Source organism: Schistocerca cancellata, chromosome 8 (assembly GCF_023864275.1).
Source record: "Schistocerca cancellata isolate TAMUIC-IGC-003103 chromosome 8, iqSchCanc2.1, whole genome shotgun sequence".
Classification (NCBI taxonomy): Eukaryota; Metazoa; Arthropoda; class Insecta; order Orthoptera; family Acrididae; genus Schistocerca; species Schistocerca cancellata.
The window spans coordinates 282,528,837-282,545,253 of NC_064633.1; the positions used below are offsets into that span (position 1 = coordinate 282,528,837).

Here is a 16,417-nt window from a genome sequence, read left to right on the forward strand (position 1 = left end):
GCATACTCGTATTTTAACTGTGAGCGCATTTCTCTACTCAGGCGGAGATGTGTAACCAGAACTGCAATTACCTAAAACAGTGTGGAAATTCGCTTAACAAACACTCTCATGCCGTCGGATGTACCAGGCTAACTCATCCCTGTTTCTATCACTTCCATGCACTCAAGACAGCATTCTGCGTGTTGTATCGTGCAAGCACATACGTCGTATATTATCACCACGTAGGGTAGCTTCCAAATCATCCCTGAAAATCTTGAAGCAAGCAGAAACTCTTTCATGTTTAGAAAGGTAAAATCTCACACAATTTACAGTGACTGGCGCATGAAATCTTTTCTTTCCTTACCGTATAACTCTCTCTCTGTGACCTACAATCAACAGAAAGATAAAATCATTGAATAGGGAATTAATTTACTTTTGCACATGCTGGAACATTATGGGATTTATTGAGACAGTAAAAATTATTCACTCGTTGTTTGATTTCTACGTTTATTTCAGGAAGTAACAGGAACAAAAAACGGGAAATCGGTTATTTCGGAAACCGGTTATTTTGATCTGTTTTAACCATCAGGTTAAACTGGCGTGAAGAAAGTTGATATAACTGAAAATCGGTTGTTTCAGAGATAACTGCCATCCCTGTGTTGCGTCTGTGACACTACATTTTAACACAGAAAATCGTCCACTTTGGTCACATATGTCTCATTGGTAGGAAACAAAATTACAGGCTTACTTACACTAATTAACATGATAAATTACAAAAAAAATTATTGATAATAAAGAAATTTTTTGAAGAATCTCCATCTCTTAGCTTAATATGGCCTATATAGAAGTTCGAATTTTAATCAAAGGCCTGTTCTCCGAATTGCAGTTTATTTAGACGAAGATAATGTGTTTTCTGTAGCACAGCCATCATGAACCCACCTTTTATATTCAAGACAGTGGACCCATTCCTTATTTCTTTTTATTGTTTTTATCGTTTTAAGCACTAAATACAAAGGCAATTTTAAAGTTCTTCATCAGACTACTGATGGTTATAAGAGAAAGGAGGAAGAAGTAGTTGGGACAATCGTTGCGATGGTGACTGCTTTCTAACAGAAGTTTAAAAAGGAATCATTTGTAAGAGGAGATTGGGAGGAAGGAACGGACACAAGATGATAGACGACGCAAAGGGAAGCGGAAATTACGTGGACCTGAAGATGACGGAAGAAGACAGGAGAGGATAGAGAGTAACCTTTGGGCAAAAGAGCAGTGATAACGTCAGACGTATGCTTATCCACATTTTTCCTTGTTCTTGCTTGTGGCAGCTTCTTGCTGTCAGTCCTTGCTCTCACAGAATTGATTTTTTATGCATGAGATTCAAAGGGTTCAAATATCTTTTTTTAGCAATTTCGGCCCTTTAACCTCCTGCACCTTCATTTTTTGGGTCCCATGCATCAGTCTGTAAAAACGGAACCCCTATAGAACCGCTTTGTTGTTCTTCTGCCCGAGTGTTAGTGAACCATTTTCTCAGGAACGGGTAGACGTATCCAAATTTATCTCACATACACTCCTGGAAATTGAAATAAGAACACCGTGAATTCATTGTCCCAGGAAGGGGAAACTTTATTGACACATTCCTGGGGTCAGATACATCACATGATCACACTGACAGAACCACAGGCACATAGACACAGGCACAATGTCGGCACTAGTACAGTGTATATCCACCTTTCGCAGCAATGCAGGCTGCTATTCTCCCATGGAGACGATCGTAGAGATGCTGGATGTAGTCCTGTGGAACGGCTTGCCATGCCATTTCCACCTGGCGCCTCAGTTGGACCAGCGTTCGTGCTGGACGTGCAGACCGCGTGAGACGACGCTTCATCCAGTCCCAAACATGCTCAATGGGGGACAGATCCGGAGATCTTGCTGGCCAGGGTAGTTGACTTACACCTTCTAGAGCATGTTGGGTGGCACGGGATACATGCGGACGTGCATTGTCCTGTTGGAACAGCAAGTTCCCTTGCCGGTCTAGGAATGGTAGAACGATGGGTTCGATGACGGTTTGGATGTACCGTGCACTATTCAGTGTCCCCTCGACGATCACCAGTGGTGTACGGCCAGTGTAGGAGATCGCTCCCCACACCATGATGCCGGGTGTTGGCCCTGTGTGCCTCGGTCGTATGCAGTCCTGATTGTGGCGCTCACCTGCACGGCGCCAAACACGCATACGACCATCGTTGGCACCAAGGCAGAAGCGACTCTCATCGCTGAAGACGACACGTCTCCATTCGTCCCTCCATTCACGCCTGTCGCGACACCACTGGAGGCGGGCTGCACGATGTTGGGGCGTGAGCGGAAGACGGCCTAACGGTGTGCGGGACCGTAGCCCAGCTTCATGGAGACGGTTGCGAATGGTCCTCGCCGATACCCCAGGAGCAACAGTGTCCCTAATTTGCTGGGAAGTGGCGGTGCGGTCCCCTACGGCACTGCGTAGGATCCTACGGTCTTGGCGTGCATCCGTGCGTCGCTGCGGTCCGGTCCCAGGTCGACGGGCACGTGCACCTTCCGCCGACCACTGGCGACAACATCGATGTACTGTGGAGACCTCACGCCCCACGTGTTGAGCAATTCGGCGGTACGTCCACCCGGCCTCCCGCATGCCCACTATACGCCCTCGCTCAAAGTCCGTCAACTGCACATACGGTTCACGTCCACGCTGTCGCGGCATGCTACCAGTGTTAAAGACTGCGATGGAGCTCCGTATGCCACGGCAAACTGGCTGACACTGACGGCGGCGGTGCACAAATGCTGCGCAGCTAGCGCCATTCGACGGCCAACACCGCGGTTCCTGGTGTGTCCGCTGTGCCGTGCGTGTGATCATTGCTTGTACAGCCCTCTCGCAGTGTCCGGAGCAAGTATGGTGGGTCTGACACACCGGTGTCAATGTGTTCTTTTTTCCATTTCCAGGAGTGTATTAAGGTTTATGGACCCTTGGCGGTGTAAGTCTTTTAAGCTTCTCAGTCAGTTAAGTCAGAAGACACGGCCATTTATGTCACGTGTTCTGATACTCGAGAACACAGGGTACCTTCCGTTGATCTAGAATCATGAATTTTGGTTAGAAGCAATGTTTCAAAGTACAAGTGAAGGGAAACATCCGAAACAGCTGATTTGTCACTATATCACACGCAAAGTATATCTTTTGTCATTTGTTATCAGACTTCGCACTTGAAAATAAAACATTCTCGAAAATCTTGGTATCCCTGGGACTGATACCTTGCTGGTATCAATGTTGATAACTGGGGTATCTCTGCTCTGTCAGTGCAAAAAGTGCATAAACGTGCTACAACAGAACTGCACAAATATGCTCCGTCGCCATGTTTGAATTAGTTTAGAAACTACAGCAGTAACTTTCTGGCTTTCAAATTATACATTTGTTCTTTGTAAAGAAGAATAATCTGCTGTTAATGAACATACATATATCTATTCTCAGTTATAAAAGGTAGGAGCTCAGATATTTGAGTAACAAAATTTACTCACCTTGCTCAAAAACACAAATATATTCTTGACGCTAAGACGTTGACTCATCTGGTGCCGTGAAGTTTATATGACCCCTCAGTAAGTGGCTACATTATATACTCCTGGAAATGGAAAAAAGAACACATTGACACCGGTGTGTCAGACCCACCATACTTGCTCCGGACACTGCGAGAGGGCTGTACAAGCAATGATCACACGCACGGCACAGCGGACACACCAGGAACCGCGGTGTTGGCCGTCGAATGGCGCTAGCTGCGCAGCATTTGTGCACCGCCGCCGTCAGTGTCAGCTAGTTTGCCGTGGCATACGGAGCTCCATCGCAGTCTTTAACACTGGTAGCATGCCGCGACAGCGTGGACGTGAACCGTATGTGCAGTTGACGGACTTTGAGCGAGGGCGTATAGTGGGCATGCGGGAGGCCGGGTGGACGTACCGCCGAATTGCTCAACACTTGGGGCGTGAGGTCTCCACAGTACATCGATGTTGTCGCCAGTGGTCGGCGGAAGGTGCACGTGCCCGTCGACCTGGGACCGGACCGCAGCGACGCACGGATGCACGCCAAGACCGTAGGATCCTACGCAGTGCCGTAGGGGACCGCACCGCCACTTCCCAGCAAATTAGGGACACTGCTGCTCCTGGGGTATCGGCGAGGACCATTCGCAACCGTCTCCATGAAGCTGGGCTACGGTCCCGCACACCGTTAGGCCGTCTTCCGCTCACGCCCCAACATCGTGCAGCCCGCCTCCAGTGGTGTCGCGACAGGCGTGAATGGAGGTACGAATGGAGACGTGTCGTCTTCAGCGATGAGAGTCGCTTCTGCCTTGGTGCCAATGATGGTCGTATGCGTGTTTGGCGCCGTGCAGGTGAGCGCCACAATCAGGACTGCATACGACCGAGGCACACAGGGCCAACACCCGGCATCATGGTGTGGGGAGCGATCTCCTACACTGGCCGTACACCACTGGTGATCGTCGAGGGGACACTGAATAGTGCACGGTACATCCAAACCGTCATCGAACCCATCGTTCTACCATTTCTAGACCGGCAAGGGAACTTGCTGTTCCAACAGGACAATGCACGTCCGCATGTATCCCGTGCCACCCAACGTGCTCTAGAAGGTGTAAGTTAACTACCCTGGCCAGCAAGATCTCCGGATCTGTCCCCCATTGAGCATGTTTGGGACTGGATGAAGCGTCGTCTCACGCGGTCTGCACGTCCAGCACGAACGCTGGTCCAACTGAGGCGCCAGGTGGAAATGGCATGGCAAGCCGTTCCACAGGACTACATCCAGCATCTCTACGATCGTCTCCATGGGAGAATAGCAGCCTGCATTGCTGCGAAAGGTAGATATACACTGTACTAGTGCCGACATTGTGCCTGTGTCTATGTGCCTGTGGTTCTGTCAGTGTGATCATGTGATGTATCTGACCCCAGGAATGTGTCAATAAAGTTTCCCCTTCCTGGGACAATGAATTCACGGTGTTCTTATTTCAATTTCCAGGAGTGTATTATATTAGATTAGATTTACTCTCATCCATAGTGAGGAGGTTCTCCAGGATGCAGAACATGTCAGAAAAACAATAATACATGACAAATATCTACAACTGAAACAAATAAACTGATGTACCTTCCACAGGTCCCAAGTGGAATGATCGTCTTTTTTTTTAATGAACACTGTATGAAAGAATCATTTTACAAACACTCATTTACTTAGATAGCTTTAACGCTCAAAATTTAAAATTAAAAAAGAATGTTTTTGTATTTATAAGGTAATAAACATATAATAGAACTACTACAACATTTATTTGCAATGAACACATTACTGCACTGAAATGATGCAGAAGTCAGATTGTAGTTACACACACATACACAAATCAGCTGATTCTACTGAGAAATTCATCAATGGAGTAGGAGGAGTTGGCCTCCAACAAATCTTTTAGGATTCTCTTAAACTGAATTTCATTGGCTGTTAAGCTTTTTATGGCTGCTGGCAAATTATTGAAAATGTGAGTAACTGAACAATGCACACCTTTTTGTGCAAGATTAAGTGGCTTTAAATCCTTGTGAAGATTATTCTTATTTCTAGTACTGATTCCATGAATTGAGCTGTTGGTTTGAAAAAGTAATATATTTTTAATGACAAATTTCATTAAGGAATAAATATATTGGGAAGCTTTAGTTAGTATCTCTAGTTCCCTAAACAGGCTTCTGCAGGATGTTCTTGAGTTGACACAACATATCACTCTTATTACACGTATTTGTGGCCAGAAAACTTAAGCCTCGCTTGATGAATTACCCCAAAAAATAATCCCAGATGACATTATGGAATGAAAGTAAGCTTAATATGACAGCTTTTTCATTTTTATTTCTCGTATGTCTGACACAATTCGCATTGCAAATAGAGATTTGTTAAGACACTTCAGCAGTTCTGCGGTGTGCTCCTCCCAGTTGAATTTATTATCTAGCTGTAACCCAAAGAATTTAACACTGTCCACTTCTTCTCTCTGCTTGTCATTGTATGTTAGGCATATACTCGTGGGACACCCCTTACAAGTTCTGAACTGCATGTAGTGTGTTTTTCAAAGTGTAGTGACAAAGAACTGGCTAGGAATCAGTGATTAATGTCCACAAATATTTTATCAGCCGATCTTTCTAAGACTACACTTGATTTGCTATTTATTGCAATGTTTGTATCATCGGCAAACAAAACAAACTTGGCATCTGGTAATGTTACTGATGAAAAGTCATTGATATACACAAGAAAATGTAAGGGCCCTAAGATGGAACCTTATGGGATCCCACATGTAATTAGTCCCCAGTTGGATGATGCCTGATAGCTTAATACATGTCTCTTTCCTAATAACACCCTTTGTTTCCTGCCAGAGATATAAGATTTGGACCATTTTGCAGCATTTCCTGTTACACCATAATATTCTAATTTACTTAAAAGGATATTGTGATTTACACAGTCAAATACCTTTGACAGGTCACAAAATATGCCAGTTGCCTGAAATTTTTTGTCTAATGGATTAAGTACATTTTCACTGTAAGCGTAGATAGCCTTCTCAATATCACAACCCTTTAGAAATTCGAACTGAGACTTTGACAGTATGTTATTTGTGATAAGATGATTATAAAGTCGATTGTACATTACCTTTTTTAAAATTTTTGAGAATGCTGGCAAAAGTGAAATTGGACGGAAATTTGATGCTATTTCTTTACCTTCCTTCTTAAACAGTGGCTTAACTTCAGCTTATTTCAACCATTCAGGAAATATTCCACTAATAAACGACTGGTTACACAGATAGCTTAATATGATACTTAACTCAGAATCATATTCTTTAATTGTCTTTGTCGATATTTCATCATACCCACTAGATGTTTTTGATTTTAAAAATTTTATGATGGACTTACTTCTGCTGGGGTAGTAAGGATCAAACTCATATTGTGGAAGTTACTTGAAATGTCCGATCTGAAGAATTCCAAAGCAGCATCTACACAATCTGACAACCCCATCTTTTCAGTACAGTTATAAAATGTTTGTTAAAAAGTTCTGCAACACGATACACATCTGTCATCAATGTATCATTTACTCTTAATGCTATTTGTCCCTCTTCATGTCTGGTTCTACCGGTCTCCTCCTTCACTATATCCCATATTGTCTTTATTTTGTTACCTTATATGTCTATCTTTTCCTTGTAAAATTTTGCTTTAATGCTCGTATTACAGTTTTTAATATTTTGCAATATTTCTTGTAATGTACTACAGCATCAACATCAGAACTGTTTTGGACTGACAAATACAGTTTTCTTTTTGTTTTACAAGATACCTCTATTCCTTGTGTAATCATTATCAGTAGCTCTCTAGCAAGAATGGTTCCTGAGAAAAGACTGTGCAAACGTCCACTATGGCTTTCCTAAGCATCGCCAGACGCCATTTTTCTGAAATTTCTAGAGATATTTTCGGTTCGACTTCTGTTTTATGTACTTGGAGTCAGTCCAAACAAATAATGGTCATCCGATGTTCATGTGAGTCTCATTGTCAATAGAAAACATAAAACTTCGTTACTAACGATTAATTTTCTGTACAGCTCCTGAAAAATTTGGTAGCACTAGCGCAGAAACGCGATGTATAGTCCGATTAAAATTTCTTGATAGTAGAAATCTGTAACTTGCTACTACAGTTTTGTCACATCGTCTGTCGGGTACCGCTCGGTCTTGGGTGACACAAAAAAACGGCGGGTCATTTCGCAAATGCTGTTAATGTGTAACGCGAAGTAATGTTGGAAACGCCGCCGCGGGGTATGACGGAGATGCGAGATGCTCTGTTGGCAGCTGATTTTAAGTGACCAATGACTGAGCTGTGGCAAACCGCAACCTCATGATGTGCGATGTATCCGAGAAAACGATCAACAGTCCACGGCAGAATTAAAATCACGATCGCTTTGATCATGGTGTTTACGGCTAAACTATACTAGCAAACTCAAGACAGAAAAATTTCATAATGTTTGTTTGCATACCCATCTTCCGCAGCAAACTTTAAGTTACAGAGATAAAACCAAACTATAGTGTCATCGGTTACCTGAAACTATCCTAACACTGGCAACACGACATATCGTGTTAGCAACAGATGAGCAATCCTCGTCGGCATTTTGTTGCAGATTATAGGCGACGTTAACGAATTCCAAACGAAAAAAATGATAGAAAGAAAAATAAGAGCAAATATAAAAGTCAATACGATGATGGAACTGGTGGGACAAAGTATTAGCAACAAAGAAATTACATTCAAACCAATTAATTGAATAAAAATGGTAATCAAAGTCTTAGTGTTAGATAAACAAAAAATTTAGTTGCATGTAATGAGAACTGAACCCTCTAACTCCTGCAGGTCAGGTTTATATTCTAACACTACGCCTCGTGTCCTAACACTGCAACAGGCTGTTGTATTTATTATTCGTGTGCCCCATTAATTCACAGTCTCCAAACATTCAGCTTGCAGAATCGCGTCTTGTGCAGAAGAAGCTAGTGTGTTTGTTTAGTGCCGTGTATGAAGCATTTATACTTCGTTAGCATCGTTGTATGTGTGTGTGTGTGTGTGTGTGTGTGTGCATCTGCGTGTGCGTGTGCGTGTGTGGGTGTGAGTGTTTTGATGCTGTTATCATGTGTGGTGAAATATGGAATATAAGGGCCGGACCCAGGATTGAGGATCCAAACCATCAAGAAAGAAAGCTGGACAAGGGATTGGAATTAAAGTTATTGTTGTGGCAGTTTGGCAATGACGAACGGTTAGAGGTGACATTGAGCGCCGTGATTGAAGGGAACCGGCTACAACACTTGAAGTAATTTTAACCAGTCTATAGTCGTGAGCACTGGGCGAGTCCATCCCAGTGTTCTTAAGGGGCGGCCACCCCAGTTGTCTGTCGCTTGCCAACCTGCACACTTCTAACATTCTCACTTCTGTCTCTTTACTACACAGCATGGCACCGCAGTCTTCACGTTCCATAGGTGCGGGGAAAGCTCTTCATAATCTGCATGTGTGGTTACATGCAATGCCATTAAACTTTTGCCAGAAGAGGCAAAGGGGTAACTTGAAATCTGATTAAAACCGCAGGCTACTACCGCCTTTGGAAAACTGCCCTCAGTGCCTAGTTAAACCAGAAGCCCCGCGCATGCATGCGGAAGCACATACACGAAGTACAGTGCCATGGCGCGGAAGACTACGTAATTCCGGTGGCGACTCGCAGAGAGCGCGGGGGTGATTCACACAGTGCCCTGGGAGATACAAAATTAAGTAGAATCGCTTCTCAGATTTTGACAAAATGAACGTGTTCTTTTTAGAGGGAAAGGCATATTTATTTTTGAAAATACGAAGTCAAATTACCAACAAAATTTACATTTTCACACACACCATGACCCTTACCTTCAGAGGGTGGAGGTAGCTGTTCCATTCACTCAATAAAAATAATTGATAAGGAAGGGGAATTGCAACTGTCCTATCCAGTTAACTAACACACTAGAATATCTTGGACTACGCCTCGACTGGCAACTACCGTGGAAACTTCACCTACTAACCCCAGCAGAAAGATCACAATAGACAAACTACTAACAGGCCATAGTTGGGGATTACATCCCTCCACTATTCTCGGCACTTACAAAAGGCTGATCCGACCCTCCTCTGCTATACAAATGTTGCATGAATCACAGCCCCACAAAATTTCTGTAAGTCCAGCCATATCCTCGAACGCCATGCACACCGTCTTGCTTTCTGCATCCGTTTTACCTTGCCTCACATGGACACTCTACCATCTCATCAAATTCCACCTCTCCTCACTCAAATCTAACGCCTCCACATCTCCTATACCATCCGCAAATTAGTTTCCAATCACCCCACTGTTTCCCCTCTGATCACCAACCGTGGTATGCTGGCACGCCTTCACAAACACATCCCTCCGTCGCTACACTTACACACACTCCACCTCATGTCCCAAGGCAACTTCGAACAACGCCCTTTCCCAGACAATGAGATCCGCCCCGACATACATCCTTTCTATCAACTATAACGCTTCCCAGCCTACCCCATTCCACATCAGGGCTCCTCTCTCCTTTTCCCTCTCCATACATCCATATCCTTTTCCTCTTCTAACCACTGCTCTACCCACACAACAAAGTACTCCTCACCTTCTGTCTTTCCCACCGACTGTGTTTACCACTATCCATCTCAGCTCTTACCTATCACCTCGACAGTTTTTCCACTTGACAGCCCTATCTACCTTCATCTCTTAACCCTATGGAACATACTCTCACCTCCGACTATAATTCTCACGCTGTGTAAGTCCAGTTTTTAAAACTACAGTGCTTCAGTAGTTCTACCTGAAGACTTTCACCTTGCTGCGAGGTGTTTTTAAAATCTACAAATTTTCGCTTTGTTAACTGTCCGTATTTGATTTTTAATTTGAAAGAGAAAAACAGCCCCAAAATTTGTTTTCTGTTTCTCATTATTTTTTTTTTAAGTTTCTTGACTGAAGAGCAGAGAATTTTACCTCTAACAGCCCATCTGCACCCATATGGGGTGAGATGAATGAAATGACAATAAAGGGAAAAATAGGAATGGGAAAACATAGTGTAAGTACTTCCCAACGCAACGTCAACCAACGCCCTTTATTTTGCATTCTCAGCATCGTAGTAAGTGCCTTCTGCTTTGCTACACTTTTTTACCCCTTTTTTATAAGATTTCGTCCTGGCAGCAGGTGGTCGATCTTGTTTTGTTATGGTTGATATTTTGTTTACACTGCTAGTTGTCTTTCACTATTCGAGTGAGAAATTATTGACTTCGGATTCTATGTTTGTGGAGATGTGGGCCATAAAATGACATAACCTTTTTGCAGACTAGCTAACTGTAGCTTACAAGTTATGTGAGATATACAGGGTGATTATAATTTAACTTTCGCTATTTGAGAGGGTCCCCATGAAAAACAAATGATAGTAGGACAATGACAACTTTCGGAAAAATTGGTAAGGACACACGGAAGAGAAATAACGAGTAAACCACTGAAAGATACACATTTAAATTTTCACGTGAGAGGGTAACATTTGTAAATTGCTTACCACGTTCATGTTCCAGGTTACAAACGTGGCTCAATATGACCACTATCTGCATCAACGACAACCTGGAAATTTGTACGGATACAGCGATCCAATTGTACGCAGCATTTTCCGAACGCTGAACCATTGAATATTCAGATATCGTGACACAGCCCGTACGCTGTTAAAAAATCGCACATTGCCTCTGGCATTCTCAGCCATGGCAACAATAACTGCTTCAACAATTTGTGGCGCAATTGAACGTCGGCCTCTCCCAGGAGCAATTCTCATATCGCCAGTTAATTCTAACTTGGGGAATCATGTTGATCAACCCCAGTGTAAAAAGAGGACCTCTCCGTTTTCCTTCAATGCACCGATACTCGCGAAAAGGAGCAACACTCTTTATGTTGTTTTGATAAAATAGATTTACGAGTAATGCCCTGCTCACCTTGTCCAGATCCATGTTGACTGCCTACTGTAATGTAGTCTACATTATGCTTGTGTTTCAACACTACGTCTCCGTACTAGTACCGGCGCCTAACGGGAAGTCATGACAGTAACACTTCTGACAAGCACTAACATTTCTAACAACGCAGATCTTGCAGTTCACAGTCTGAACGTCATTCCTAAAAAGTTGGGAACCCATACGGTAAATAGTTTTCCGTCTAAACAGGCTCAAGGTTTAATTATAACCACCCTTCACGTCTGTGCAGAGATATCAGCTGTCAAGCGCACCTCTCCTACAACGTGTTGGTCGTTTACAACATAGCATCCACCACTACCATTGTTCCTTCTCTCATCACAGCATCTGCGGTGGTATGGGGCCAAGTTATTTTGGGCGTACCTTGTGCAATTTACAGAGCAGCACAAAATACCGTAGGTTGTTTCTGTTATGCAGACAGAGACGAACATTCTTCTGCTTCTTCCAGCCATTGTTCAGATGTTTCATGATTTCATAATTATATATTTCTGAAAATTTGTGACCGGATGCTCTTCTTGTCACCATAGTCGTCTTTTAACCTACTGGAGGATACTCGTTTGATTGTGCATTATGTAGACTTTATACTGTGTGTTACCGTACTTCAAACTGGTTGTTTTCTGTAACTTTTTGGAACTAGTCTAATATTTACCAAAACGACCGAGCGATACTGCCTAAGAGCCATATTAGCAGTGGTTGCTGTGCCAGACTCAGTATCATTAAACTATCTCGTGCGTTCTTTATAGGTTTCGCTTACCTCCCTGTTTTTCAAGCCAGCGAGCAACGAATTAAGTTATAAGTCCCCACCTTCATAAAATTACGATATGATGTTGCATTTTTGAGAGTGTCACCTTGGTCTCACAAAAATCTTCCGCTGTCTGCAAGTGGTATCAAAATACAAAATACAAAATGGTAGATATCGAAATAGACGACAGAGGGATAGAGAAACAATTAAAATCGCTCAAAAGAGGAAAGGCCTCTGGACCTGATGGGATACCAGTTCAATTTTACACAGAGTACGCGAAGGAACTTGCCCCCCTTCTTGCAGCGGTGTACCGTAGGTCTCTAGAAGAGCGTAGGGTTCCAAAGGATTGGAAAAGGGCACAGGTCATCCCCGTTTTCAAGAAGGGACGTCGAACAGATGTGCAGAACTATAGACCTATATCTCTAACGTCGATCAGTTGCAGAATTTTGGAACACGTATTGTGTTCGAGTATAATGACTTTTCTGGAGACTAGAAATCTACTCTGTAGGAATCAGCATGGGTTTCGAAAAAGACGGTCATGTGAAACCCAGCTCGCGCTATTCGTCCACGAGACTCAGAGGGCCATAGACACGGGTTCACAGGTAGATGCCGTGTTTCTTGACTTCCGCAAGGCATTCGATACAGTTCCCCACAGTCGTTTAATGAACAAAGTAAGAGCATATCGACTATCAGACCAATTGTGTGATTGGATTGAGGAGTTCCTAGATAACAGGACGCAGCATGTTATTCTCAATGGAGAGAAGTCTTCCGAAGTAAGAGTGATTTCAGGTGTGCCGCAGGCTAGTGTCATAGGACCGTTGCTATTCACAATATACATAAATGACCTGGTGGATGACATCGGAAGTTCACTGAGGCTTTTTGCTGATGATGCTGTGGTGTACCGAGAGGTTGTAACAATGGAAAATTGTACTGAAATGCAGGAGGATCTGCAGCGAATTGACGCATGGTGCAGGGAATGGCAATTGAATCTCAATGTAGACAAGTGTAATGTGCTGCGAATATACAGAAAGATAGATCCTTTATCATTTAGCTACAAAATAGCAGGTCAGCAACTGGAAGCAGTTAATACCATAAATTATCTGGGAGTACGCATTAGGAGTGATTTAAAATGGAATGATCATATAATGTTGATCGTCGGTAAAGCAGACGCCAGACTGAGATTCATTGGAAGAATCATAAGGAAATGCAATCCGAAAACAAAGGAAGTAGGTTACAGTACGCTTGTTCGCCCACTGCTTGAATATTGCCCACCAGTGTGGGATCCGTACCAGATAGGGTTGATAGAAGAGATAGAGAAGATCCAACGGAGAGCAGCGCGCTTCGTTACAGGATCATTTAGTAATCGCGAAAGCGTTACGGAGATGATAGATAAACTCCAGTGGAAGACTCTGCAGGAGAGACGCTCAGTAGCTCGGTACGGGCTTTTATTGAAGTTTCGAGAACATACCTTCACCGAAGAGTCAAGCAGTATATTGCTCCCTCCTACGTATATCTCGCGAAGAGACCATGAGGATAAAATCAGAGAGATTAGAGCCCACACAGAGGCATACCGACAATCCTTCTTTCCACGAACAATACGAGACTGGAACAGAAGGGAGAACCGATGGAGGTACTGAAGGTACCCTCCGCCACACACCGTCAGGTGGCTTGCGGAGTATGGATGTAGATGTAGATGTAGATACTTCAATTTTTAAACTGATGTCTTGAATGAAATGCATTCAAAGCATTTAAAAACAATGTCCTGTTAAATGTCTCCTACCCTATCTGAAAGAAGAGAATAAGGAAAAATACGAGGAAAACCAGCTCTGGATGGTTGGATTGAGAGGGTTAGCTGATCCTGTCGATGTTTGACGTCGGCTTCTCCCGTGATCCAATAATAACTTGATGTGTGGCGTCATACATGTGCAAACAGGAAGAGATCACCACAGTGACTATCTTTTTGTTGCGTCTATAATTTTTGGAATGTAGGTTGTGGTGACAGACTTTTCTGTAGCGTAGCCCGATATTTAGGTTAGGTTGAAACGCGACAGTTTGGTTATGACGAGGTGAAGCGGTATCAGATGTTTCCTTTAATCGGCTCGTAAGATCCTTCTGAACCATGATGCGGGAGAAGACTCATCTGATTTGTTTTTATTTCCAGACGGCGCCTACAAATGAGTCGGCTTGGAAAACACTCTGGACGCCAGAAGACGCCTACATCAGGATGCCAGAAATCGTCACAGCCGAGTTGCACCGACTGCGCGACTGGATCGTCGCCTTCGTCGATGTCGGCATCGAGGCGGCCATTAGAGAGCTCCCTGCCATGCTCAGCGAGTACCGGAAGGAGGTGAGTCCACAACCGGCCATTATGTCTGTTTTTACCGTACAAATAAACCGGCAAGTTACTGAACGAAATATATATATGACGGTAGTATTTGTTCCCGAAAGAACAGTTACCGTTGATGACCATGCAGCTTTGCTAGAAATGAAATGATAATTAAATGGACATCCTAGCTGCAAATGGGCGTTGATGTACTTCATTGGGGACATGTTGAAAATGTGTGCCCGGACTGGGACTCGAACCCGTGATCTCCTGCTTACATGGCAGACGCTCTAGCCATCTGAGCCACCGCGGGCACAGAGGGTAGTGCGTCTGCAGGGACTTATCCCTTGCACGCTCCCCGTGAGATCCACATTCCCAACATGTCCGCAACACTACATTCGTAGTGCGCCTAATAGATGTTTGCCCATCATACTCATTACTCGTGGCAGATTAATCTACCAAGTCCCGTACGAGTTCGGGCATAGTGTGTGCGTTCGCACATGAAGGTCAATGGCCAGGAAGTCATATTTTAACTATATATGACGGTAGTATCTGTTCCCGAAAGAACAGTTACCGTGGATGACCATGCAGCTTTGCTAGAAATGAAATGATAATTAAATGGACATCCTAGCTGCAGCTAGGCAGGGTTCGTTTTTTGAAGGTGTTAAGTCAGTGTTAGGGAATTCTGTACCGTGCACTGCCGCTCGTTCGTCGCCACTTTCGTACCATATTCTGTGCTTGTATTGTTTCTTCGAGAAGGACGACGGCAGATTCATAACTCTAAAACAGTATGGGTTTCTGATGTGGCATGCAGTTGTTTCAAACTCTGCAGGATGCATAGGTGCTCAAGAATGACTTCATCTTAAGAAAACACTGTCGTATTGATTTCGTGACTAGTAATTCCGGCGAGCAATCTGGAAATGCAATTATCATTTTTTTCTGAATGTTGGGTTTTAATTTACTGTCGTACGACCAACAATCGTTACTTTTTTTAAAATCTTATTTTTATACTTATAATTCAGTATTTGATAATTAATATTTCCGTTTATTAATAAATATGGGCTTAACATAAAAATAAAAAAAAGTTGCTACTAGTAAGATTCGAACAGGGCCTTTAGCCGATCAGAGTAGTATGCAACTCAATTTTTTTTCAGACACGGTTGGAAATCATTTATAAGTTATTCAATACCATCCGGAAAACTGTAGTGTTCAGTTGATTTTCTCGGGGACGAAAGAAATGAATGGTCAGAAATGAGTATTTCAAGCCGCATGACGTGTTGAATGATTAAAGACTATGAGGCTTGTGTTCGTGAACTTTTTATATTTGCCGGTTTGACAGCGAAAACTCGATCGTCGATCACAATGGAGCTGACCATCCATCGTTTACCGCAGTTCGTGTCTCTTATTATCGACTATGGACTACTGCTGGTTAGAGGAACTTGTAGACACGCGTTAAATGTTTTGCCTAGAAAGGCATACCAAAGACCAAAGGAAAGTTCCTTAATAAGTGTTATCGTAATTGAAAGAAATTAACCATCATTGGTAGAAACGAACGTCCTTCAAGCTAAAGAGAGCTGACCAAGATGACAACAAAGGACTGTGAGCACAGTACAATTGTAGAGATCGTGTTGCAGGTAGTAGGAGAAGATTCATCAACAAGCAGTTAAGCACCATCAACTGGCCTGTGAAATGCTCACACTCAAGATTGCAGTGTGACGAGGGGGAGGGGCGGTGGGGAGCGGGGGACTGATGATGTAGAAATTAGACCCCTGAAA

The 16,417-nt window shown here is 43.4% G+C and overlaps 1 protein-coding gene across 1 annotated transcript in view; it reads left to right on the forward strand.

Annotated features, from left to right (window-relative positions):
- LOC126094758 (uncharacterized) overlaps positions 1-16,417 on the forward strand; it is a 70,347-nt gene that overhangs the window by 12,674 nt on the left and 41,256 nt on the right. Inside the window, exon 3 of the mRNA XM_049909309.1 lies at positions 14,481-14,666. Within this exon, the coding sequence (XP_049765266.1) occupies positions 14,481-14,666 (186 nt within the window). The remainder of the gene's footprint in view (positions 1-14,480; positions 14,667-16,417) is intronic.